This window comes from Syngnathus acus, chromosome 24 (assembly GCF_901709675.1).
Source record: "Syngnathus acus chromosome 24, fSynAcu1.2, whole genome shotgun sequence".
Taxonomy (NCBI): domain Eukaryota; kingdom Metazoa; phylum Chordata; class Actinopteri; order Syngnathiformes; family Syngnathidae; genus Syngnathus; species Syngnathus acus.
In genome coordinates, this window is record NC_051108.1 from 6,568,182 (window position 1) to 6,594,820 (window position 26,639).

Below are 26,639 nucleotides of genomic sequence, written 5' to 3' on the forward strand. Positions count from 1 at the left end.
ACACCAGGCAACACGAGAGGCCGCGCCCGAGCTCAGGAGGAAGTGGATGACTTGTTCTTAATAATTCTTTCATTGCTTTATGACTTGTGTTATGTAATCATTCATCTTTTTTTATTATTTCGGCAGTGGTCCCGCCACGAGCATGCTTTTGTGGTTAATTCTTCTGTGAACGAAATATTTTGTCACATGATTTATAAAAATACTTTCCTATTTTGCAACAAATAGATAACTTACCAAGCCCCAAATATCAAATTTAAGGCCACGTTGAAGTAAAATTCTGCTATTTTTGGTACAATAAATGGGGGAACACATCAAAGTTGACACCAAATAAACCCTATAAATACCATCTAGTATTTCAAAAGTGCTTGAGATGCAAAACTGACATGCTGGTAATTAATCTACATTAAACTCATGTTTAACATTTAAGCTACAGTACATGTGTTAGAATTAGAATAACTTGGCTAACGCTCTCATGGAGTATGCCTCGAGGGGGCGGCGGGGCTCCTTTTGCATTTTCTGGGATCAGCGTGACCTTTAGAGACGTCTCAACCACCTGTTGCCACACACATTCGCACCTTCACACCCTCCTTGGCGTACGCCCTTGCTCTCTTGTGAGCCAGTGCTCGGTTGGGGGGTGGGCACACACATTGTCCGTTTACGCCGTTACGCAACACTTTGATCTGCACTGGCTGTTTATGGCATCGGTTGGAATTAGATCAGGGTTTGAGCCAGTTGACCGGAGATGTCAAGGATGGCGTTGGGGGCCATGGAAAATGTAAGCGACGCGTCCCTGCGAAGTGTGTGTTTGCGCGTGTATGTGCAAAGTATTCGCCATTCATAGGCTCTCTCGGCAGTCATTACGCTGTAGAGTTATGACTCCAAGTATAAAAATGTTCATTTCTCCTTTCATAAATGCGGTAGACAAAAAATGCTATGTTGTCTTAAATGAACAAGGAGTAGTGTTGCATGTCTACACTCTCATTTCAAGTTTTGTACACTTAGAAGTGTACCAACGTGAAAACCTGAGCAGTATCAACATTTCATCTTAAACCCACATTAAAAGGCAGCCCACAAGTAAATGTTCATATTGTAAACATTGTAATTGATTAAGATGAAACAAAAGGTGGTATGACAAGTCAACAATTGGCTGTGCTGTCAGTTAAATTAGTTGCGTACAAAAGCTGTTGGCATGAATAGATGTGTGCATGTGTGTATATATATATAATTGGGCCAAGAGCATATGTGTAAGAAGAGTCTCTAACAAACAAGTTCAAGGTCAAAGAGCAGGTGCATAAGTGCCACGGGTCCCTCGCCCCAACCCCCCCCCGTTATGTTCTCGCCTTCCAGCCACGATACACACTCAGTGCGTGGCTGTGAGGAAGCATGGAAACAAAGTGCTCACTTCAACTCACCGGACTTCCTTCTTCCATAATCACTTCCAGTTTTCACCCCCGTCGTTGTGTTATCACTTTGATTAGCTGGCGACATGTCCAGGGTGTAACCATTCAAAAGTCAGCTGCGATAGGTTTGCGCTCACCCTAATATGGATAAGCGTTTCGAGGCCTTCCTGAGTGTCGTATGTCGGATGCACGGTAAACAATTTCAGCCCAGGTGGGCGGTGACTTGCGAGCCCCCGCTCCCCGACGGGCTGCCTGCTAGCCCCAAAGTCCGAGAGTCGAATAAGAAGCCCTGCTGTCCAGCGGCGAGCACCCCCAGGCTGTCCGTTAGCGTCCCATTAGGACACGAGCCAAGCGGGGTGATCTGTTGGTTGGCGGCGGCACTCATTTTGTCCGGACTGGCGGCCAGGCGGGGGGACGACGGGAAGGTGTAGCCATATAGGCCGTAGTGAGGCGTGTGAAGGCGGAGGCCGGCATAGCCCTGCGGGGCGGGGCCGGACAGGTAGCCCAGTTGCGACGTGGAGAGCGGCAGGGTGCAGAAGGCGTCGCCCTCGTAGGACGCCGGGCCTCGGGGCGGCGGGAAGGGCTCCGGAGGGGCGGCGTAGCGGTGGAGCGGGAGGGCCGGGCGACTGCAGGTGAAGTCGCCCGGGCTGAGGGGACACACCTGGAAGGGCGACGAGCAGGGCGAGGGTGATAGCAAATGAGGTGATGGACCGACACCTCCATGGCCTCCTTGGACTCCTGTGGGAACACGAGTTCATTGAGATGTCATTAGTTGTCACCTGAGCAAAAATGATGTCAGATGTAATTTTTGGGGGGGGGTCATCAAGATCATGTACCTTGTTTGGTCATGCCAGGGATGTCCTCGAAGGTTAGCGTCCGCAAAGACGGCCGCCAGAAGGCATACGACTCCACCAGGGCTTCCAGGCCCATCCTGCAAACACAAATCACGTTAGCCACGCCACCTCGTAAAATGACCACCTGGCCGCCATCTTGGTCTGTCTCTCTGTCTGTGCAGGTAATGAGGGGCATAAACGCCACGTCGCCATTGGCCGCTGCCAGCCGGGCGCTCCGAGGTAATTGCTTTCACACGGCTTTTATGGGCCAATCAGGAGCGAGGAGGCCGGAAGCCGCAGTGAGGATTTATGAGGTGGGATCACCCACCCTCTCGCCTCCACCCTACCTCACCCGTCCTCCTCCAAGGTAGGCTGGTGTGGCCGCCTAACGCAACTCCTCTGTTGGACCTCGTTAGTGTAAGGATGAAAGTCACCCCGCCCCACCCCCACCGCCGCCCAACATATGCGCACACCCGCAGGGTTGAAGCCGCGCTGATAATTTAGACAAGCTGCCCCTGTGAAAAGTATGCATGTTCACATTTCGCATGCTTGCCTTAATTGTTGGCTTACTGCTTTTTTTTTTGTACCGATTGCATTTGACTCATTTAGCTTTTGTTTCAGAAACTGTGTTCCGATCTTCCACGACAAAGTGAGGAATACTCCACCATGAAATCTCCTGAACGCTGCTGCGGTAAGACTTGATTAGTTCCACTCGGGGTGGATTTTTCACGTTCGTAGCGGCCCGTCGCACACTTCCCACGAGGGAAGGATAAATAAATGCAGGCCGTGCTTTTTTCCCCCCTTTCCCGTAATATCAGACTGAAATAGCCGTGACAAAAAACAAAAAGACAGAAAACCCGCAGGCCAGTAAGAATCTCAAACATGACCCAGTTGCGGCGGGTAGTATGAAGGTCTCGACTCACCGATTCCTTCCAGAGTCTCTGAAGCCTTTGGCAAAAGGGTTTCTGTCAATTTTCAGCCTGGTTATCTGGAAAACACAGGAAAAATTCCCCCAAATCTTATGACAACACATAAAGCATGCCAGCGTGTCTCTTGACATTTAGGAAACTGAGGCAGTGTGTTTGCGGGGACGCACATGTGACACACGCTAGTTGAGAGAAAAAATTGTTCAACCGTGTGAGCTGAATCCAATGTCAGATGTTCAGTCTTACGCTCAATTTGGATAATGTACACCATTGCGTTATTTTTACAGGCAGCTAGTTTGTCAGTTGGCAGGATTAACCAGAAAAAAAAAAAGTGAACTCAGTCAGGTTTTTCTTTGTGGACACATTTTTACTTTTAAGTGAAGAGTCTTATCTAAATTTCAAACTGTTCTGGGATAAAAACCGCCTACGTGGTTTTCATTAGACATCAATGACTTTTCTCGTTGAATTCAAAGCGTTTGAAATTCTCACTCTGTGGTAAGCAAAAAGTGACCAACGGGGTGGGAGGTGTACGCTTCTGTTTTCATATTGTTGGGGAGGGTTGACTTGAAGATGATGAGTAGGTACGGACCTGCTGGTTCTGGTACGCCGTGACGGTGGTGAAGACTGTCTCGGGGAAAGAGAAGGTGCACGTGCCCTCCCCAGCGGGTACGGCCTTCACCGGGGACAACTCCTCACCGCACTCCTTCCGAATCACGTGCACCCGCGGCTGGTACTTGTGCATGGAGTGCAGGATTACCTGCATTGGGCGCAAGCAAAATGGGCTCTTAATGTGTTTCAAAAAATTATCTTTTTAATTCGGCAGGAGATTGTGAATTTTGATTTTAGCAAGCAAAGAGCATTTTGTTGCCTGGGTCCTTCAAAATGCTTCATCTACTGGAAGACCTCCTCCAAGGCCAAACCATTAGAAAAATCAGGCCAGTGGATATATATATTTATTTATTTATTTATTTTGCTTTTTAAGGTGGTGTTCAAAATTTAAGTCATTTTCTTTGAAATGTTCTAATTTAACTTTTAAATACACACACAGAAATATAGTATAAGTGTAAATAAAATCATAACGGTTAATACTAATAAGGTTAAGCGATACCATGAATGAATAGTTGGATAATAATGTGGTCAATAATAATAATAATGATAGGTGAATTTACATGTCCCTGGTCGTCCAGCTCGTTGTTGGTGAGCTTGAGCTTGTCGAAGCTGACCACCTGCCTCATCCACGTCTCCCCTGAGGCGGGCGAGTCCGGGTGGATGTAGACCCGCGGTGGCACCGGAGAGTCGGCGTTGCCCGCCACCATCCATTTGGAGCTATGGTACACGTACCTGTAAGTACACAGCAAAACCATCCACTTGCAGTTTGTGTCGAAAAAAGAATATCAAAATTTAAATAAGGAATTTTTGGAATGCCAAAAAGTGGTTCTGTGAGGTTTTTTTTTTTTTTTTTTTTTTTAAACTTGATTGATTCAAATTGGTTGAGAAATGTGAAAGCAGAAGTGTGTGAAAAAAGTAGGGACGGTAAGAAAAATAATCTCCAGCAATCCCACAATAACTGAAGTTATGTAAATGTTGTTCCAAACAAGACTGTTGAATCTTTCTGGCGTGCGTAAATACGCACCAAAGGCTCTTGGGAACCTTTGTTGTGCTTTTCCCCCCCCCTCTGCAGATTGGCACATTTGCTGCGCTGACCTTCCAGCAGACCGAGGTTAAAAGTCCAAAAGGAACAACCAAACAACTGTGCCCAGCGCCCTTTGTGTGTAACACAAAGAGGAATTACGACTTCAACGTGTCATATTTCTCATTTCTAGCTTACCTGTATCGTTTGTTGTCCACGGGGATGATATCCATGGCGATGTAATATTGCTGATGTGGGTCCAAACCGGACATTTTCACACGCATGGCAGGGAACATCCGCCTGAAAACCAAACGCATCTATTTAGAAATACCTTGCAGTAATGGGGGCTTTCAATTGACTTTGCAAAAAAAAAAAAAAAATAGTGATGCTCACTTTGCAATGATTTCTTAATTAAATCCTTGAATATTTATCTTTGACTATAATGTCCCCACTATTAATTACGTTTAACCAAAACGTGCAAATTGGTTTTTTTTTAAAGCACACTATTTTATTGGCCTTTTAATTTAAATTGAATTTGCATGAACACAAACGGGCAAAACATGACTTAGCAAATGTCTATACCTTCCAGCTTTCGTGATGATCATCTCCGTGCCGATCTCGTGGAAGCGTTTCCACAGGTCCGAGCCCTGTAGGTCCACGCGTGGGTCCTCGCTCCCGGTCCCGCAAACGGCTGCGAGTTGCGGACTCTCCAGGAGCGCGTCTTCGCTCTCTGTAGCACACGCGCGCACAAACACGCAATTACTTGTTACCACGTTCCACACGTTTACTGCGTCTCCACTCCATTTTTTTAAAATTACAATTGAGAATTCTTTGTATTAAAAATGTAATTCAATTAAGTAGCTATTATACAATTTTGGGGAGTTGAAATACAGTTGAATTTATTGATCATTCTGATAACTAAGCATATTTATGAGCGTGTTTTCTTTTGTGTGTGTGTGTGTGCGTGCAGGCGGTGCATTTGAATGCAGACCCTGAGACTTATTGCATTAGAAGTGACACCGTAGACTCGCGTATTAGGTTTCCAAGTTTCCAGTGCATCCTGGTGCTTTTGGGTCCGTTTCTACTGCTGCTAATTGGCGCGTTTACGACTGCAGCCAAAAGCCCATAAAATAAAGCATCGACTCACAGTCATAATTGTCACACACTTTGCACGCCGGCCACAAGCCCAACATGTCTTGTTTGCATGGCTTCTAGAATGACAATAATCAAGATTAATAATGACGACGATATTGTAAGTATCTGATCACTATTTTATATTATATTATACTAACATAGATGTGTGTGGAATGTAGACGTGTGTCTGATGTAGCAGCCGATAGCGTTGTTGAATGTTGTGGATGTCTCCAAATTTTGTACATATTATTCCATCTTGTGTTCCAGTTTTTGGCAGCACTGCAAGCTTTTACTTACGGGATCCGTCGCTGGCATATTCCGCCTCGCTGCCGTGCACTCTGCCCGCCGGTGGAGGCTCCGGACTGGCGGCCGTTCTCGGGACGTCGTAGCCGGGCGACGTCGCGCCTTCTCCAGCCGTCCTGCGCCTCTTCTCGGCCCCGATGAGCGCCTCCACCGAGAAGGCGTGCGCCTTAACGCTGAGCGCGCACGGTGAACGTCGCTTCTCGGCCATAGCTCCGATCCCAAGTCCCGGGAAGCGACAGTGGTCAAGGCGTGTCAACCGTGTCTTGGGTACGAAGACGACGACAACGCAGAAGAGTCCCCGAAAAGGTGAAGAAGTGTTCTGTGGTGCAAGTTTCCTCGCGTCTGAGGTCTCGGTTGTCCACCACTTTTTTTGGAGGGAGGTGTCAACATAGGGGGAGAACCAAGGAGGGGCTGTGGGGAACCTGTCAATCACAAATGGCCTGGGCCAATCAGGAGTCTTCCCAGTACCCACTCCGGAAGTGGTTACCCTCCGTGGCCGCGCCCACTGGTGAAGCCCATATGTGGTCAACGAGTGAAGCAACACCACATCAAACCCTTCAGTTAGAATTTATTGCATTATTTACATTATTTACTCGACGTTTTAACACAAGCGATAAATTAAATCTCAGTAATTTATTCAACATCAAATAGGAAAATGTGCACATACAACTGACAATAGACATGACTCCTTCTCCTTCTATTGGATGTTGAATAAACTCGTACAACGAACAGACACAAAGAACGCAAAAATTTTGAAGCAAGGAATAAAGATGCATATTCTTCATAGTTTTACAGTCAGTGCAAAGGTGTTGTTATTAATGGTAATTTAGTACAATACACCCAAAATGTGAAGTGTTGATAATACTGTGAAATTGTCATTCTGCTGAATGTTTTAGTTCTACGCAAATTTTGTGAAAAAATAATCTGCTATGAGCTATTGTTCAATAAAGTGTCCTTGGTCCTCAAGAAGACGCAAAGCAATTCTATAAGATTTGTTATGTATGCTACATTATTTCGCATTTCACTTCATGTAATTTCATTGGCATGCATTTCAATAGGTTTAATTGTGGTCCTCACTAAACACATAATTGAGATTAAAAAGATTATTTAATAGTATTAAATCGAACATAGTGTTATTTATTCGACGTTCCATCGATTATTCACTAAATAACGATGGATATTTACAAAGAACTCTGCTGTAACGGTTGACTTGAATAATCATGAATTGAACGATTTATTGACATGTTCTGTTTCAGTGATGGTGAGAAGGGTCCCCGAAGTGACATTTTGACCTCCACGACGAGCAAGCAAGTAAATCAGGTGAGGAATGAATTAGCTTAAAACATCATTTAGAATCTAAAAAATATATATGATAGTTTGCAGTTGTCGAAACCTTATTATGTCATATAAAGTAGGCACAGTGTTTTACAATGTTGCTTTTAAATTACAATCGATTCAGATTTTTTTTTTTGCATTCTATAAATGGCAGCTATTTTTTTTTCCCAGTGGCTTTGCATTTTTTTTTTAATTGTACATGCTGTATTGACAAGTACTGTTCTGACTTCTAGTTAAGGACAACTTTAATTAGGGATATATATGTAGGCTGCCGTAAAAAATATTTAAGTCGTGTGTTTCTGACCTGTAATTTAATTTTGAAAAAATGTCTATATAAAAGTGTTGACATTACTTTTAAATAAATAAGTATAATTTAAACCAATATAACTGCCTTCCAAGCATATACTGACTCCAAAACAAGTAAAATAAAGTTAATGTTGTAGTTTAATATAAATATAAATATTATTTATATTACTGACAACCATTGTTCCTCCATTATTATTGTTGCAATAAATATTACTCACACATCGGTAGTTCATATTTGCCAATCATAAAATGGAGCACTATAATTTAAAATTACGGCGAATTTATATCACACTAAAGATAATAAGGTGGTTAAACATCATGTTTCTATTTATTTTTTTTTATTTTTTTTGCGCTAGTATCATTACTATTGTGATTAAATACAGACAAAAAGGACCAGATTAACGGAATCTTTTGACCGCGGTTTGCTCACCCAGAGTCGGAAAATGAGCGAAAAACGTGACAGCTTCAAGGCGCGTGCATGCGTTGCAGGCGCTTGCCCGTGTGCGCTTCTCTAATGAGCCTTGACGGCGCGTGCCAGCCTGCAGGCCCAATCTTCGTGCTTTCATTTAATCTTTTTTTAATTATAATTCATACAAACAAAAGAACTAAAAAGCGTTTTAACACGAAGTAAAACATTTTTGCATTGTTGCTAGCGACGTCAGAGACTCCAAATATTACAAACACTTCTCAGTACGATGCATTGTAGCACCAATCAGTAATAATAAACTACTAAAGCACAGCAGTAATTATTGCTATACGGGATTTTTTTAAATATTTTTTCCTCAAAATAGTACACCAATTTTTCTATATTTATCTGGGTGTGATCCAGACGAACATGTTTGTATGGGATGAGCTGCAGATGTTTCTTTGTTTGTGTGCGCGTGTGTGCCGTGCGCATGTGTGTTTATGGGAGGACAAACTATCAGTCTTAGCATGCAATGAATTTAGTCCTTTGATAAAGCGCAGTTTGAATGTGTGCACCTTTAGCAGTTCATTACGTGGCCGCATTCAGGATATTATGGAGACGATTACACACACACACATACACACACATACACACACCATGGCAGCGAAAATGGGAGCAATGAAAGCTTCTCTGCTGGTGACTAAATTGAGACGTTGGTTTTGTTTTTTATGACTTAATAGAGGCAAGGTTGGAAATGTTCACCTCCATGGAAACAACACCTGCTTGCTTGCGCTTTAAACAGAGCGAGGACGTCATCCAGGGATGATAACTACCTCTTATGCATGCAGGTCATTTCATTTCAGGGCACCAAATGTCTGGCAAGTGGACTCTTGTGGTTACCTGAGAAGACATTTGGCCTCTCTTCTGAGCGGGCTTCATCAGTTCATGCAACGGCACGAACCAGAGGCTGCTCTGAAGGGAGGCCAAACGTCTTCCAAGACAACCAAAAAAAACAGTCCACTAGCTTTTCATATACTGAGCTACCTAGCATTGAGCATTGTCATTGAAATTCACACTGTAACACTCAGAGCATTCTCCAATTGTTTTTTTTCCTCAATAAAAACGTACATGATAAGAAAATATAGTCTGTATGGAAAAAATAAAATCAAAATATCTAAATTGAGACAAATCATAAAGTTTTGAGGAAACTATGCTTGTTCGTTTTTCAGGGAGGAAATAAATGTAGTTTCATGCAGTCAGTCAGTTTTCGGACACAAAAAAGATGCTATATGTAATTTCAATAATTCAAAGTTGATATATTATTTTTCTTTAATGATAACTTTTGCTGTTTTGAAGGAGGCGTGCGCCCGTTAGGCCGCTAACGCTCACGATGATGTGAAAATCACAATCTTAAAACGCAAACATCTGCAGCTCGTAAGCGAGCTTTCGGGGAGCGGCGGGCACACGTGCGTCTTAAAAAGCGCACAACAACGCTTATTTTCATCCGATTTCTTTCTCCCACCCAACTGGAAGCGTTTAAGCGTTTTCTTAATCAAAGAACAAAGTCATAAAAAGAGAAATTCCGAATTGGCCGCTAATGCCGCCTTTCCTCTCCCATCCAACTAGCATTTAGCGCACATTGAAGGAATGTCAATTTATTGGAGTGTTTAGGGCGTAAAAATGTGCACAAACACGTACTGGTTTTTATAGCGACGTTGCAAAAAAAAGAGTAAAGAAAGTGTTCTAGTGTTTCCCTCGCCAGTTCCTATTTTTACCTTTTTCTAATTGGCGGTAATGACTCCGTTTTAACGGCAAACGGCAACATGAAAGCCTCACAGACAAGTTACATGTGTTCCCTTGTCGTATATTTATGAATGGGTCCCACTTTCTCATTTTTTATATTTTAAGATGTATAAATACATATATATAAAATATTGTGCTGACGTCACACCCCGGCAATATGTTTTACGCCAAGTTCTTCGGTATTATGACCACCCTAGTTCAGTGTTAAGACTTGTTGCTTTGAGAATATCCTATTTTCCTGCAGTCGTCATGAAATCATTTAATGACGTCATTTAATGACGTTGCTTTATCTTTTGGAACAAAATGGCTGCAAGCTGGTTGTCCTTGAGCACAACACTCATCATTCTGACTTTCTTCCTCCTTTTTTAAAAATTCATTTTAATGGCTTATTCCCCTTCGTCATCATTATCATCGTTGCACAGTGAACATTTGATTTTTTATGGACCCACTGGACATTTTCAACATATGAGCCAGGATGCACAGGACGTGTTTGGGTGGCTCCCACTCAAGAAAAAAAAAAAACTGGACAGTTTTGTTGTTTTGTCTTAGTGGAAGCACTCCAATACATTACAACATGCACTTTCATTTAAAGCAGGCTTTCACAAAAGGGGAATACCCCACCCCCAAAAAATTGCAACAAAAAAAAATCTGCGACGAGGTGAATCCGCTGGTGTCATACCACAATGATGTGGGGTCTCAGTGTTTCTTTGAAAAATCTGCTTTCACTTGAATCCCCCAACTTTTTGTTCTGCTGGTTTTGTCCTCGGTGATACGGCCTCGGGCGAGAAATGTGTTTTTCATCCAGCGTCTCTTCCTCCCTCTTCCCGGGATAACGGGGGTCACAGCATGGAGACCCCCGATGACTCCACACCTGGAACAACAACGCCCGGAATATCCGCTCGCCGTGCACGTGTTTAGTGTGCATGTGTGTGTGCGCGCTAATCCTTCTTCAACACCTCTTTAGGCCTTAAACGAGCCCTGGGGTGCACCGAGTATGAAACACTTGAGGCGTTTTTTAGCATCTGCATGTGTGTGTGTGAGCAGGCGACACGGCGCTGAGATGTGATTAATAAAAGATGAGTGCAGGGGAAGTTGGAGTGTTTGGATTCCGTCTTTACGGGATGAAAGACGGGTATAGGGGGGATGGGGGGGTGACCGGGGCCACACTGTGAACGGGCCTTGGGGGGGGGGCGGAGTGCAACAAGTGATGACAGTGAGAAAATATTCCCATCCGCCATCTTTTGATGCCTGTGGTGCGCCCGCTTGCTAAAAGTAGCGCTGCAAATGAACTGGAAAAGAGGCTGACTGAGATATTGTTGATGATTTTTTTTCTTTTTCATAAAATGATGATTTAAGAATATTGACCGTCTTTTATCTTCTTTAGGGGTCGCCAGTATGATGGAGCCCACCCCAGCTGACCTTGGACAAGAGGTGGGCTACAAACTGGATTAGCCACAGCCAATCACAGAGGAGGTAATTTATACATACACACACACGCGCACGTGCGCACACACACACACACACACACACACACACGCATCTTTTTTTTTTTTCTTTCAATTCAGACTTTTGTTTTTACTCTTGAATTGCAACTTTTCTTACCACCACCCAATGCCACGTTGGTGTCTGAAAGGGCCGTTGGCGACTTGGCAGCGAGCCCCTCGTCCAGATGCATTGTAATGTTTTTACAGCCCATGCATTCATCCATTCACGACTATTTCATCTTCAAATAAAATTTCGATGATGCCGAGTGGTTTTCGCAGAAGGCGCGTGGCGTGCAAAGTCTCTTGTAAATGATATCAAAGATGTGGAATTTACAAGGAATACGCTTTTGTTTTTTTGGATTTCTAATTTCATCCGGCTCTTGTTTGGCTCATGGAAATCTGCATCTTGTTGGAGACAAAAGTATTGGGACAGCTTTTTATCAAACTATCAATACAAAAGCGCTCATCAAAATTTGCTTGGTTGGGGGGTGTCCCAATACTTTTGTGCCAGGAAGTCTTTTGAAGATTTGACTCCGCGGCGCTCAAGCTTCCCGCGATGGTGACGTTCGTAAGTTGGCGCGGACATCACACGCCGTGTTTCTTGACCTCACATAAAAGTTGCACATGCGACAATAAAACGCATCCGAGCTTGCACATGAAAGCCCGCAGAATGCGAGGAAGAGGCTGGCTCCACATGCTAATTCCAGCCACTCCAACTTCAAGTTGAATTTGTTCCCTGACCAAGCTAGTAACTTGAGAGTTAAAATGCATTGTAGGATTATTTGGTGCCATTGTGTATTTTCCTGAAATTTCTTTCTTCTGCCTTCCTATAGAGGCTTTGCAGTCACGTGGTTTTATCACGTGATTTTGTGTTATGCCGCCATCTTGGCGGTCAACTAGTCAGCTCGTTCCTACGTGTTTGTATGGATTGTCTGATTTCTGCGCTACGTTTTCACCGATTTCTTCCGAATTATGGCTGATTTGCTATCCAACGAAGTTAGGCATTTGGATGACTAACTGTTGAAACTTTGGTGGCGCCACCTGATGCTTTGGTTTGCCCATGGCAACCTGCAAATTTTTTTTTAATACATCTATACAACTAGACATGTCGTGTGTTGTGCTTATACACAAACACACACACAAGCTGGTCTTTGTGAAGCACACAAGCACAGTTGTGTAACGTTTTTAACGGCCTGATGTTTGCCAGCCAACGAGGTGTGCTATTAACAACATAACACGTGCTTAATGAACACATACACACACGGGCGCACTAATAAGGGAGGATACACTTTTTACAGCGTGGCGTTCACACAGAAACACATCTTTATGACGCAAGTCACAACAAAGGTGTCGCGGTGAGAGAGGTGTGCAGGGAGCTTCTGTCAATAATCCCCTCTAATTCCATTTCCTGTGTGTGTTTGTGCGCATGGATGCGCATGTGTGTGTTGTGTGTGCATATATGTATGCGACCCTTGTAAAATTATGTTTGTTTTTTTTCTTTCAGATGCCAAAGTTCCAATTGTGCTGATAACCCTAGAGAGACACACCTTTCATTGACGGCAATAATAAGGTTCGTTTTCGTCCCAGATTTCTTGTGCAACATTGTGATGAAAATGTTGAGATATGTGTTTTGCATGAAACATCCATCAATTGTGTTGTTGCTTCAAATGTTAGTGGTGGCTGTCATGGCTTTTAGTGGACTGGGCCTCGCTTTCACAGGCTGATTAAAAGTTACCAATTGGGAACAGATTCTGACACACATTAACACACTCACACACCTAAACATACACACACGCATAGATGCATGCTGTAGTACTCCCACAATGCAACACACATGAGGGCTAATGAGCTAGTGAGGAAAAAACTTAAAGGGGGCTGTCTCATCAGTGAACAGGTTGTAACTCAGAACGTATTCAGCCTGTGTGTGTGCGTGTGTGTGTGTGTATGTGTGTGCGTGTGTGTGTGTGTGCATGCATGTTTGCCACGCACGTGCACACGCACACTGTTTCAGTATGTTTCCTCCCCATAAAAAGCAACACTTAGCACTTCATTGGCATTGAGCACTTGTGACATTATGCAGCAGAAGCACACACACTTAGCTTTGAATATTCCGTTTACAATTAAAGGCATTTCCATTCATTTTACCAGAAGACAAACAAATTGCAATCACTTTACATACAATACTTACTAAAAATAAATGATAAATAAAACTGGAAAAGAATACATTCATTATGTATGTTCCCCAATGTGATACTACTGCATACCTATTTTGCACCCCACTGTGTAATTATATTCGAATTTTTCCTCACACAAGCCATTTTATTAGGTACACCTGCCTGCATATTCTAATGACTGAACACTGTAGTGAATACTGTCAATATTTTCGAGTGTCAACGCCCTGCAAGTTTGTGAGGGCAAAACCTGCATCGCTGCTAATATGGACCGTGTGTGCACACATATGTACAATGTGTGTGTGTGTGCACGCATGCTTGCGTGTGGATGTGTGCTACCCGCTGCGCTGCTCCCCAAATTGAAATGTGAAAGAAACGTGTTGGAAGGTGATGACAAGAGTGAAGCGAACCAGTCATTTCCTGGCGGCCCGACCCACATGTGTCTCACACACACATGCACACGCACACACACACACACACACACACACACACACACACACACACACACACACACACACACACACACTCACGAATCTGCACCACATTCTGCTTTAATAAGTTGGACATTTAAGCGGAGCGTGTGTGTTCAATGCATACCAGTGTATGTGAGTTTGTTTTTTACTTTAATTGGGCTTTTTAGTCGGGAAACTCTGCAGAAGGTTGAAGAAAGCACAGTGGGCTGAGGCTCCCGTCACCACTCATCACACACACACACGCGTGCGTGCACACACAAACACACACTCACTCACATATGTACACAGATATGTATGCACTGTATTGCACAGCTGACCACAATAGTCGCTGCTTCCTCCTAGACAAGACATACTCCCACCTCATCCCTACTCATCCTCATCCCCCCCTTTTGTTCCTTATTTTTGCACCACACACTAAAAGGGGAGGTGCTGAGATAAGAAGTGACGTCACATGTCGTCAACTCATGCTAATTGTACGTAAGAACATCGCATAGCAGCAAAAGTGCTAAATTGGCATTCCAAACACTTAGTTGTGAGCGGCACTGTGGCGCTTTGACCGCTAGAGGGCAGCATTGACAGATCATCTGATTTGACTCAAACAGCAAATAATAATGCAATACAGATGATAATGATAATAATGATGTATTAACGTAATAACTAACAGATTAGGCCACCCCCTTCCTAAAAAACGACAGCGTCGTAAAAATATTGACATATATTTATAAATTAATGCTACCGTTGTATCCCTGCTCTGTATTAAATATCAAATGGAATTTAGCAGCTTTTATTTAAATTGCATACAATTTTGTATTAGTATTAAATATAAATAACCTAATACAGTCAATATATGTACTTTATGTGGGTGTTTGGGTAGAAGAGTGCGAGTACGTGTGCATGTGTGTGGGATTACTATGTATTGTGGGTATGCGCAACCAATCAGAGCAGACTTTGTGTGTGCATGTGTGTCATGTTACAATGCATATTGGAGCATCTAGTGAGTGAGTACAACACTGCAATCTGAGCTTCCCCCCCACACACACACGTGGTGATAGAGTTCAATGGCAGGCGCCCAGTGTTAAACCGCACCTCTGTTTTCCACTGATCTCTATTGCGCCCTCTTAGCCCTTTAAACGCTTTATGCACAATATTGACATTGAAATTAAAACTTCCATACATCTGCAAGGAAAAATATGTGAACTATGGGATATATATGGGGTTCCTGCATGAATTGGTCATAAAATGTGATCTCCTCTTCATCGAGGTTGGAATTAGACCCAACTCACGGCATCATAAGTCAATGAGGCACCAGCACCGTTTTAGACACGCCCCCCCTTTTAAACTTCTAATGTAGGTCAGTGTTTTGGCCTCGTGGCCTTGATGGCTCACCACAGGTAAAAGAGCAGGTAAGAGCGTTTGAGTGGTTACTATGTAACTGTGGCCAAGTGTTGCAGAAGGGAGTGTGTGTTTGTATACGTGGGGGGGTTCTGAGGGGGGCGTAATTAGGGTGTCGCATGTCACCAACGGAAAAGAAGAGTTAATGATGCACTAGCGGCTCAGCAGGAAGCAGCACCAACGCTTTCTCTCGTCTCTCCACAGCAACCAACCGGGGGGTCCCAGTATGGGGTTCGCTTACCGATGCCAGGCGCTGCAATAAACGAGAAAGGAGGCGGCGGAGGCGGAGGGGGCGCAGGCCTGGCCTTGTTGGCGACCCCATGCAAGGACCTGCTGAGAAGCTTCCCCCACACCAAGCGGGTGGGCTCCTACCTGGTAGGCAAGATGATCAACAAGGGCTCCTTCGCCAAGGTGATGGAGGGCCTCCACATCACCACCGGAGAGAAGGTACAATATTCACACACTCACTTTATTAAGAACGCTCTCCAGCACCATCTTGACTTCAAGTTTACATTCCCTGATCAAGCTGGTGACTGAATTTCATCATAAATTAGAGCACTTGGGAGTCGAAATTTTTTTGTACACTTTTGAGTTTGTTTAGTAAAAACACAATGGAAAAAAACAACAATGCGGTGGAACGAATAAGCTATTCCAAGCTCAAGTTACCACTTTATTACCATTACGACCAAGGCGTTTCATAATATTGTGCATGTGCACACATAGCCACTAGGTGGTGCTCAAGCACCTGTCCTATAGCCCTGGATGGAAAAGGTTTTTCTTCATTCATCAATATTACATAATTAAAACATAACAAAAATATTTTTGTGTCACAAAAACCTGCCAATTGAAAATTTGCTTTTCACCTGCATTTACTTACCTGCCCAACTATTTCGATACTGACTGACTTACAGAATTACATTTGTGTGTTGAGGTGGCCATCAAGGTGATCAACAAGAAGAAAGCATGTCAGGACTCTTATGTGCAAAAGAACATGAAGAGAGAACCTCGCATCCACCAGCTGATACGGCACCCGAACGTCGTCGTCCTGCTGGAGGTAACCAAATTATAGGCAATATTTAAATTTTTATTGTGACGACGTGTGTGTGTGTGCGCGTGTGTAGACCATGGAGACGGAGAACAGCTACTACATGGTGCTGGAGTTGTGTGGCGGCGGCGACCTGATGGAGCGCATCTGCGACAAGAAGCGTCTGCCGGAGAAGGAGGTGCGGCGATACACACGGCAGATCCTGGCGGCGGTGGCACACCTCCACCAGCATGGCGTCGTGCACAGGTGACACACACACTCTCATGACCTGTTGTGAGTGTTAAGTTGACAGTAAAAAAAAAAATTATCAATACCAGCCACCGATACTTAAGGTAAAGCAAATTTGGCACAAGTCCTCCTCGGCAGTAGTTGGCGCTATACTGCAGCAATTTGACACACACATACACGCACGCACGCACGCACGCACGCACGCACGCACGCACGCACGCACGCACGCACGCACGCACGCACACACGCACACACACACACACACACACACACACACACACACACACACACACACACAGTGTGCAGCAGGGCATGCTTTTAAGAGGTTTGGCTCACTCAAAGGTGGGAATGTGATTACCAGGCAATGACCTCATCACGTTGTGCTGGCGCCATGATTCACACATCATCACGACATCACTAACTTCCTCTCTAATGAAGTCCCTCAACGACAGCCAAACACACACTCTCACACGCACACACTGAGATGTGATTAAAATGGAAATAAATGGAAAATTTGCACTTGAACCCACTTCCCGCTCCCCCACGTTCAGGAGGTTTACCACAAACCTTTTTTTCCCTCCTCTGTGGCGATGTCTGCTCTTTCTTCAGTTCTTTGTCGTCCGTCTGGCTTTGTCTCCTTTTGTCACCGTTTCTCAGCATCTGCTGTTGAGATGAATGAACTTGAAAGGAACATTCATGATTCCCAAGCCGGATGGCGAGCGCAGATGTTCATTTAGCCTGCTGGCTGCAGAGCCTCTTTGGGTGTGTCTTGTGGTGTCAACACCCAACTTGGCCATTTGATGGCAAATTCTAAGACGCACCATTTTGGGGACTAGAATCGATTATCAATTCACTTGATAACTGACTCCATGCAAATATCATTAAAATATGAAAATATCTGACTCGGCTCCTTGTGTCTCATGTGTCAGAGATTTGAAGATTGAGAACTTCCTGCTGGACCAGCACAACAACATCAAGATTGTGGGTACGTCCTCAAAGCACTACAATGACGTGTTTAGTCGATACACGTGACACTGGGGACTTCTTTCTTTTCCGCTCGCAGACTTCGGCCTGAGCAACACGGTGAAGTCAGAATCTTTGCCTCTGGAGCTGCTCAGCACTCAGTGCGGAAGCCCCGCCTACGCCGCCCCTGAGCTCCTCGCCCACAGGAAATACGGACCCAAAGTGGACGTGTGGTCTGTGTAAGTCAGGTCATCATCACATCATGTTTGAAAATTTGTTTTTTGAGTTGACGTGTGTTGTCAGAGGCGTGAGCGTGTTCGCCATGCTGACTGGCACGCTGCCCTTCACCGTGGAGCCCTTCAACATCAAAAATCTGCACCACAAGATGCTGCACGGCGACATCGCACACATACCCAGTGACATCAGCAAAGGTCTGCAGCAACAACAACAACAACACACTACTCACAAAACTATTTTTTGCTTTGGGTCGAATTTCATGCTGGACCTAAATTGTACACGTGATCTTGATTTGACTTTCTGGAAATTTCTGAACGCACAACTGTTCAGTATGTTTTAGCTGAACAACAAAGTCAATTAGTGCCAGAATTCATTAACAGGAGGGACACATTTTGGATTCCTCGGCGTTGGGGGAGGTCGACTCGCCACTGAATGACATTTGAGTCATCCGTCTGTTAGGCGCTGTGACGTTCGTGCTGTCTCTGCTGGAAGCCGACCCTGAGAAAAGGCCCAGCATCCGAGCCGCTATGGAGTGCGCCTGGATCAATGAAGGCTTCGCCAAGAGCCCGCTTCTCACGCTCTTGCACAGTAACAGGTACAGGTAGTAAGAGGTTAAGTCCAGTCACACAGTAAACAATGACAGCGAGAGGATAAAACTTAGCTTTCAGTATTTTTCCTTTTGGTTCCCTCTGAGAAAATTCCCCCATTTATTGCATTGTTGGTGTGAGTTTTGTAATCCGAGAGCATTGAGCAGAAGGAAATGAAGGCAAATGAAAATTGTTGTGGTCGTCAGCTTGACAGCTTGTGTGTATTAAAGTGTAACTTGAAGGCTTTTATGGAGCGTGTGGAAATGTCATCACGGCTAAGTGGCCGCGCTGGCCGAGCCACGATGCAAACACGCCCCCTAAAGGCTGCTAGGAGTCATCGGTTCGCGAGCGTAGCAATATTACATGTACGTCTTTCTTCTGCCCACAGGATGTGCGGCGAGGATGTGGACGCGTCAGTGCTAGCGTACATGACGGACATGCTGGGCTACTCAGCCTCCGAGGTCACGCGCACACTCACCGATAACCGGCCTTCTCCACTCATGGCCGCTTACCACTTGCTGCTCGCCAAGATCAAGAGGAACCCGCCATGCGTCAAGGTCAGAATGTCATTTTACAGTTACTTTTTCAGTTGGGTTGGCCTTTTGAAAACTTTGTAACCTTCATTAAGGAGAAAAAGGCGGCAAGCAGACATCCCAAGGAAAACAGACAAAGGGCAGAGCGGAGGCGCGGCAGGACCAGACGCCAGCAGCCGCCACGACGACACGATCATCACGTTGATGACAATGGAGCAGTGTCATCCCCTCTCGCCCCTCTTAGACCCTCAACATCACCAGAGGTCACTGATCTGGATGCCACCGCCATCTTAAATAAGACAGAGACTCTGCTTCTTCCTCACGGTACATCATTGGAAAAAAAACGTATATTAGGATAAACATCTTAGTAATATTTTATAATTGATGCTTTTCCCCAAAATTAGTGTTGGGCTCCAAAGACCAAGTGGTCCATCTTTCTCCTCCCAAAACAACCACGTCGCACCTGTGTGACTCCGCCCCTTGCCATGCCCCCTCGCTTGCCAATCCAAGAGACAGCCCATCGGGGCCCGTCCAACTGGTGAGACAGCTCATTGGGACCACGTTGTCGGACGGCGGCGGGGGCCCTATTGAAGACGTCCTGAGGTTCAGCGCACCACAGAAAAGCGGCGCTTCTCCCAGAATGCACCTGGAAACCCTGCAGAGAGCTCCGCCCACTACGCTGCCACGCATACACAACCTTGGGTCGAAAGACGAAAGAGGCGGAAAGGTTTCATGGGTCCCGCTGAGTCTGCCCGAGACCTCTGGATTGCAAGTGAGTGCATCCAAAACTCAGACTTGCCCCCCACAGAGAAACACTATGAAGGGTGGGAAGACGACAGGAACTAAGAGGAGCTCCATAGCCAAGTTCCGCCCGACTCCACGCCGACGGATGACAGAACTCAATTTTCCGTTGCTTCCTGCTGCACTGCAATGCAAGTCAGACAGGAAACTGCGCAGTGTGGACTGCTGACATGTCAAAGGCTTAACACAAGCAGGAAAATTATTCCAAAAATTAAAAAAATAATAAAAACAGTTTCAAATATTGCTTTTTTTGTATGTCTTGTGTTCAATTTTTAGTATTTGTTTTCTACTCCAACACTCTAATAATCTTGCACTCCTCTTTGAGTTTCCTGTGGTCGCTTTCCAGGTTCAAATTCATGCGTGTGGTCATGACATGTCTGTTATTAGCCATTCTAGCACACTACTCAATTATTCATCCTGCTATGAGATAGTGTGTACTCTGTGCACGTGTGTTGGTATGCACTCGGTTTGCCCTGTAAGGACAGATTGAAAGCACTCATGCATGCAACAGAAGCACCTAGGCGCGCGTTTCTTTTGGTCATGGGATATTTTGTTTACGTTTTCTTTTACCTTACTATACATGATCATTTTTGTGAAAAAAGCCTACTTAAACATGGTCATGGTTGAAGTGTCGTCACAAGGTCCAGGAGGGACATGAGCGGTCTCCGTTGACTATAAGGGATGCCAAACCACTTCCCCAATTGCATTTGTTCATTTCTTCATGTAACTGCTTGAAGGGCTGCATCGAAATGTAATTCACTCGTGTACCTTTCTGGTGGTAAGAAGGACTTACCCAAAAGAAAACGCATTTGCCGCGGCACGGTGGACAAATGGTATAAAATGTGGTTTGATGATCAGGACACCCGGGTTCGAGTTCCGCTCTGTGTAACATTTACATATTACAGAGTCATGTGTGAGATTCGAACTCGGTTCTCCTGGACTCAAGGCAAAAGCTTTAACCACAAGACCTTTTAAATCAGGGGTCTCAAACTCCAGTCCTCGGGGGCCGCATTCCTACATGTTTTCCAAGTTTCCCTCGTTAAACACACCTGATTCGAATGATCAGTTCTGCAGGAGCCTGATAATTAAATCAGGTGTGTTTAACGAGGGAAACTTGGAAAACATGTAGGAATGCGGCCCCTGAGGACTGGAGTTTGAGACCCCTGTTTTAAATGCTTAGGAGAATAGTCCGGTCATCCATATCTCCATCACTTTGAACATAGACTTTAGAAAGGAATCGTGAAAATTTCAGGGCAATGTGGTCGATCGCTATAATTCTGCGCTTGTGATGGTACACCTCTTGTTCGAGACCCAATCTGTACATCGTTTACAAATGAAACAAGTGATGGCAAAGGATCGAACCCGGGGTCTCCTGAATTCAACAAAAAACCTTTATCCATTCGCCCATTGTAGATATGTTCGACACCACTCGCGTCTTTGTACTTCGGTGTCACCGTATACACTTGGGCTTCGAAGATGTTCAGAATGGTCAAAATACAAAAAAATCCCAGTAAATTCACAGGCTATGGTCGAGTGGTTAACGCCATTGCCGCTGAATAATGGAACTCTGGTTCGTTACCCCTAATGACACTGCCGATTTCTTCTCATTAAGTGCTAGCTTATCTTTTTTTCTTTTGCCTGCTAATGACGTCATCACAAAAATCCTATATAAGACGTCACTTGCTCACTTCTGACGTCACGTCCCGCTGGTCCACCTGCTGTTCCGCACGCTTTTCCACAACATGCAGCGTTTAAAACTTTGACAAGGTGAGTGTTCACTATTTCTAAGTCATTTAGAACTAACTGCTTTTGCTTTCTTTTAGCGTCAAGTTGCGGGTTGGCCGTGCTTTTACACCTTGCTAACATGCAAGCTAGAAAGGGTGCTCTCGCGTTGGCAGTTAACGTCTTCTATGACCTTTTAAATTCCATCAAACGCCAAAGGTAAGACAAAACGTTTGCATAAATTCATAACAGAATGAATCAAATAGTTTGCTGCACGCGTGTTAATTGTCTAATATTTGTCTGCAGGTGCGGCTCTTCCAAATGATTCTCAAATGACGGACTTTCTGTTTGATGAAAGTGGATTCACACGTGAACCCTTTTAATTAACAGCATCTACTGGTCTCATTTCTGTCCACAGGCCTGCATCTGCAACAGAAGAACCAGATTGACTGCAACAAGGCAAAAATCCCATTTTTATTTGGACATCTATTATTAAACTGATCTTTTTTGTTTTTGTATCTTTTTTTTTTTTTTTTGTCTGCAGGTTTCAAAATGGCCGACTTGCTGTCCTGTGAGCACTGGCTTCATGAGAAGTTTGCAAGTCTACTCTTGTTGAACATGTCTGTCAAACCAGCTTGTATGACAGAAAATTCAACATTAGATTGGTTGTAACGTACCGTGTCTTTCAGGCCAACAAACTGTGGTTGGAGAGAAGTCCAGAGCTGCCCCTGCATTCTTCATTGGTGAAACACGCATGTGCACTTTCATACATGAACAATGTGACCAATTTATTCAGCATGTGCATTTTCTTCCCGTTTTGTCCACCAGGTGGTGCCAAAGGACCTGATACCTGCTGCATGGATTGACTGAAATAAAAGCGCCAGTTTGAACCTGTTGCAATGACAAACTCAACAAATCAAAGCGCTTGACCCGTTTTTTGTTTCAGGTGGTGCTGGTGCAGACAGTCAGGAAACTAGGCCTCATGAACTTCCCGTTCAAAATGCTGACCGGTGACAAAACGTGGCAAATATTTGGCCTGCTAAGAGCACTAACCTGCTTCCCCTGGTAGTTTTTTTTTTTTAGTTTTCCTTGCCCTTTTGGGAGCTTAAGAACAGGGGATGCTTTAGGAATAATTGTCAGTTGTTTGTCTATGTGAAGCCCTTTGAGACTGCTTGTGATTTAGGGCTATACAAATAAACTTGACTTGCTTTTTCTTTGCTCTTAGTGCAGTGCAGCTTCCAGTAGGAGAAAGACCTTCTGTCACGTCTAAGTACCATAAGACGTTATTTTATACACTGAAAGAAGAGAAGACAACCAGTATTCCTTTTGCTCGCGAGGAGAATTACGTAGAAGGACCAGTTACAGTTCTCCACCAATTCTGGACTCCTATCTCTATCTCCTCCTTTTTATTTTGGGTTGCTCTGGTTACAAGAGGCTAAAGGATGTGTGGTGCGAGGCCTTGGCAGATTCGTGACCCCAGCAATGCAGAATCTGTCCTTAGTTGGCAGTCTCGTCCTAGGCTACGATCTTCAAACGTGCTGGGTGCCGTGTCCCTGTAAAACAACGCTCTAGACTTTCTTGCTAAGTATAACACAATAATAATGAGTAAATAATCTGATACCTCTCGTGCATACACTCCGACAAACGTTAAGTAGATGTGAGATAACTTGCATGAAGTCTACCTTAACAAACATTGAGTAAATATGGGATAACTTAAAAACTGTCCCGGTCAACAACAACTTATGAAGAGAAACTACAAGGCATAAAATAGAACTTCTCTTGAACTAAACAAAGAACAAAGGTGTTCTGTTCATAACTAGTGAGGGCCTCTCACAGATAAGAAACGGAAGGGTGTCTAAGAACTCCCCAGAGCTAGACAGATATGTTTGCTTGAGCGAACATATGAGTCCTCCGGTTCAGGCTGACCAGCGCTTCTGCAAAAACAATTATTCCCACACCTTCCACCTACTGGGCCAAGAAATTCTCCAAAACTGTGCCGAAGGTCCTCAAGCCTATCTCCATCTTAAGTGTTGAGACGTGCAAATCAACTTGCTCAACAGCAGCTTGACTGTTCCCTTGTTTGTGTGCAGGTGTGGCCGTCCAGGAGAGTCTTTGCAACAGTTCAGGAGTTCGTCTTCCTGTTACTCGTCTAAGATTCAAGTGCACAAACGACCGAAAGTTTTCAGCGGAAGATTCCAGTCTACAGTTAATAATAAAAACAGTTAACTTAAATTGAGTCGTTGTGTCAATGTTCCTTTTCTTTACAGGCAGCGGTGGCAAATCCTGGCCCAGAAAGCGAAAAGCCTGCCACAGTTTGTCTTCAGCAACAGATGCTTCTACTTTGAGCTCGTCCACCTGCCGGTGGAGTCGAAGCACCTGTGGCTCGAGCCAAACTGTGGCAGGCTCTTCACTTTCTGGACTTGGACTGTTACAGGTGGACCTACAAGGTGAAATGAGACATTCCTGGTATGCTACTTGCCAAAAGCTTCAAGTTGACGTTTTGGCAGATCTACAAGTCTTTTGGGTCTGCACCTCCTTGCTGCCTGAAAAGCCCTCTGCTGGTAAGAGAAGGAAAGTACATTTCATTCCAGCCACCATGTTCCAAAAGTTGAATGACTGTTTGTTTTGTTTGTTTTCTGTCCAGTGTGGTGCACCATGGAGTACCTGCTTGCAGCGGAGGCTGAGGACCAGAGCGCAGTCGCATGCTAGCAACATGCTTTTTCGTGTTGCTTCCTCATCTCCAAGGCAACCTGAGAAGTGGGCAACATTTGCACTTGGGTGGTATGCTCTTTAAATGCTAATCATTGCACAATCCCAATGACAACTTTGTCCCAAATTCTTTTTTTCTATTTTGACAGGCAGCAAGGAATAAGCTCAGCTTCCTGGTCATGCAACTCTCAACACTTGGTGCCATGAACAATTCTTTCACACTGGTAAGTTTCATGCCAAAACATTTTCTGCACAAAATATTGACTTAACTTTTGACTTGCAAATCTTTTTGTCTTAGGTCCAAGCACGGAGTCCTCACCACTCGTCCCACTGGCCGACCACTTCACCACTCGTCCCACTGGCCGACCACTTCACCACTCGGCCCACTGGCCGACCACTTCACCACTCGGCCCACTGGCCGACCACTTCAGCACTCGGCCCGCTGGCCGACCACTTCACCACTCGTCCCGCTGGCCGACCACTTCACCACTCGTCCCGCTGGCCGACCACTTCACCACTTGTCCCGCTGGCCGACCACTTCACCACTCGTCTACGAGCAGACTGCAATCCAACTTGTAACTTTTTTGCGACTGAATGTTTACTCTGGAAAATAAAGTTTGATTACAAAGAACACAAACTCTCACTACATTTTCAAACACATCACAAAAATCAAACTTTAAAAATATCCTATACTAAAATCAACAACTTTTTTTTCAAATTTTTATTTTCTGTGTCCATGGCAGTGACAGCAGGGCAACGCTCACATCGAGACTGAAAACTGCCTTCCAAATAAGTGCCATTGCACCAACCACCAAGCATGAGGAACTTTAAATGAGTGAAGCAAATCTGCTCTTAAAAACACAAAGACTGGCATTCCAGTTGATTAATTTATTGGACAGAAAAGCAGTTTAAAACATTTGAGCAGTCGATGTTTGTGTGGGACGAATTTAGTTGCTCACAAACATTGATGACAGGCCTTGCATGGAAGCAGCTTAAGTGTTTGATGAGCTCAAGTGAGATGTCACTTACTTCTAATGATGACACAAGCGCCACCAGGAGGAAGGTGAGCACATGCAAACAGCTGACATCTGAGACAAAAACTAAGTGCCAGGTACTGCACAGTACCATCAGCACACACTTTTGGACAAGTTTTTCCATGACACTGACACCAAGTGAGTTAAATATTAATCAAATGTATATTTCTGTCTAACTTGGTTTGCATCAATGTCATTAAAAACATGTCATCTGTTTGATGATGAAGTTGAGCAGTACCTGGCACTTAGGTTTTGGCCCAGTCAGACAAAGTGCCAGGTATCGCATAACATCTTCATCACACACTTTTGGGGGTGTTTTTCAATGACACTGATGCAAACCAAGTTGGTTAAATATTAATCAAATATATATTTCTGACTAACCTGGTTTGCATCAATGTCATTAAAAACACGTCTAGAGGTGTCTGATGATGAAGTTGTGCAGTACCTGGCACTTAGGTTTTGGCCCAGTCAGACATCACATCTCTCACTGGGACAAAACCTAAGTGCCAGGTATTGCATAACATCTTCATCACACACTTTTGGGGGTGTTTTTCAGTTACACTGATGCAAACCAAGTTGGTTGAATATTAATCAAATACCGTAATTTTTGGACTATAAGTCGCGTTTTTTTTCATAGTTTGGGTGGGGGGGCGACTTATACTGAGGAGCGACTTATGTGAATTTTTGCAAAAATTTTCTAAAAAAAAAAAAAGTGAAACCACAATAAACGAACCGCGATGTAGCAAGGGATTACTGTAATTTGAATTTCAAGTGATGTCAGCAGCGCAGCGCAGCGCGGCGCGGCGGTTGTTTACAAAAAGGACAAAGATTGATCACGGGATGACGAAGATGACAAGGGCCCCACGTACTACCGGCATCATTAGCGGCTTTGTTTGTAAGTGACACGGAGGATGAAGAGTTTGGAGGATTTAATGATTTGGAGTGACACAGAAGGTTTGAAAAACTATTATGGCTTTTACGCACGCCCGGTCCTACTCTACGGAGCTCTCTTTAACCTCCGTGGATGGAAGTCTGGGGCCGGCGCTCGGCCGGGTGGCTGTCCAGGGACGGTGGATCGGGCTCGGACATGGCTTTTACGCACGCCCGGTCCTACTCTACGGAGCTCTCTTTCACCTTCGTGGATGGAAGTCGGCGCCGGTGCTTGGGGCCGTGTGGCGGTTAAC

General features: G+C 44.6%; 3 protein-coding genes and 3 long non-coding RNA genes across 13 annotated transcripts in view; 4 read left to right on the plus strand and 2 right to left on the minus strand.

Annotated features, from left to right (window-relative positions):
• Window positions 1-1,081: 1,081 nt before the first annotated feature.
• Window positions 1,082-6,453, minus strand: tbx18 (T-box transcription factor 18). Its single transcript, XM_037244935.1, has 8 exons — window positions 6,221-6,453; window positions 5,372-5,519; window positions 4,988-5,089; window positions 4,329-4,500; window positions 3,749-3,916; window positions 3,157-3,221; window positions 2,237-2,331; window positions 1,082-2,138 (listed from the first exon to the last, which is right to left on the minus strand). The coding sequence occupies exons 1-8, from the start codon at window positions 6,432-6,434 to the stop codon at window positions 1,603-1,605; spliced, it is 1,500 nt and encodes a 499-aa protein (XP_037100830.1). The 5' UTR covers window positions 6,435-6,453; the 3' UTR covers window positions 1,082-1,602.
• Window positions 4,361-13,159, plus strand: LOC119118157. Its single transcript, XR_005096659.1, has 5 exons — window positions 4,361-4,502; window positions 4,841-6,532; window positions 7,483-7,546; window positions 11,461-11,549; window positions 13,065-13,159. It is a non-coding gene; the product is annotated as an uncharacterized LOC119118157 (long non-coding RNA).
• Window positions 13,160-15,393: 2,234 nt separating this feature from the next.
• Window positions 15,394-18,075, plus strand: LOC119118385 (hormonally up-regulated neu tumor-associated kinase homolog A). The gene is made up of 5 exons (XM_037245364.1): window positions 15,394-16,043; window positions 16,528-16,650; window positions 16,718-16,887; window positions 17,799-17,854; window positions 17,933-18,075. The coding sequence occupies exons 1-5, from the start codon at window positions 15,840-15,842 to the stop codon at window positions 18,073-18,075; spliced, it is 696 nt and encodes a 231-aa protein (XP_037101259.1). The 5' UTR covers window positions 15,394-15,839.
• Window positions 18,076-18,113: 38 nt separating this feature from the next.
• Window positions 18,114-20,233, plus strand: LOC119117943 (serine/threonine protein kinase KIN1-like). The gene is made up of 5 exons (XM_037244600.1): window positions 18,114-18,263; window positions 18,529-18,664; window positions 19,045-19,213; window positions 19,285-19,513; window positions 19,594-20,233. The coding sequence occupies exons 1-5, from the start codon at window positions 18,155-18,157 to the stop codon at window positions 20,157-20,159; spliced, it is 1,209 nt and encodes a 402-aa protein (XP_037100495.1). The 5' UTR covers window positions 18,114-18,154; the 3' UTR covers window positions 20,160-20,233.
• Window positions 20,234-21,671: 1,438 nt separating this feature from the next.
• On the plus strand, window positions 21,672-22,165 carry LOC119118356. Its single transcript, XR_005096704.1, has 2 exons — window positions 21,672-21,757; window positions 21,814-22,165. It is a non-coding gene; the product is annotated as an uncharacterized LOC119118356 (long non-coding RNA).
• LOC119118353 overlaps window positions 22,012-26,639 on the minus strand; it is a 439,862-nt gene continuing 435,234 nt past the window's right edge. For 2 of the 8 annotated variants that reach the window (XR_005096694.1, XR_005096693.1), the window contains 3 exons: window positions 23,671-25,024; window positions 22,917-22,966; window positions 22,387-22,765 (listed from right to left, as the gene is read on the minus strand). This is a non-coding gene — a long non-coding RNA (uncharacterized LOC119118353). Of the gene's footprint in view, window positions 22,139-22,386; window positions 22,766-22,916; window positions 22,967-23,670; window positions 25,025-25,450; window positions 26,041-26,639 lie in introns of those variants that run through there. The other 6 variants (XR_005096698.1, XR_005096700.1, XR_005096699.1 and 3 more) reach the window with 6 other exon arrangements.

Bases quoted from the DNA above. Each gene is read 5' to 3' on its own strand.
- tbx18 (XM_037244935.1), bottom strand. From the start codon at position 6,434: ATGGCCGAGAAGCGACGTTCACCGTGCGCGCTCAGCGTTAAGGCGCAC. The intron at 2,332-3,156 runs GTGAGTCGAGAC...TTGTGTTTGCAG, and splicing joins AGAGACTCTGGAAGGAATCG to GATGGGCCTGGAAGCCCTGG. The intron at 2,139-2,236 runs GTACATGATCTT...GTGTTCCCACAG, and splicing joins CCCTGGCATGACCAAACAAG to GAGTCCAAGGAGGCCATGGA.
- LOC119118385 (XM_037245364.1), top strand. From the start codon at position 15,840: ATGCCAGGCGCTGCAATAAACGAGAAAGGAGGCGGCGGAGGCGGAGGG. The intron at 16,651-16,717 runs GTAACCAAATTA...GCGCGTGTGTAG, and splicing joins ACGTCGTCGTCCTGCTGGAG to ACCATGGAGACGGAGAACAG. The intron at 17,855-17,932 runs GTACGTCCTCAA...TTCCGCTCGCAG, and splicing joins CAACAACATCAAGATTGTGG to ACTTCGGCCTGAGCAACACG.
- LOC119117943 (XM_037244600.1), top strand. From the start codon at position 18,155: ATGCTGACTGGCACGCTGCCCTTCACCGTGGAGCCCTTCAACATCAAA. The intron at 18,264-18,528 runs GTCTGCAGCAAC...TCCGTCTGTTAG, and splicing joins ACCCAGTGACATCAGCAAAG to GCGCTGTGACGTTCGTGCTG. The intron at 19,214-19,284 runs GTCAGAATGTCA...ACCTTCATTAAG, and splicing joins GGAACCCGCCATGCGTCAAG to GAGAAAAAGGCGGCAAGCAG.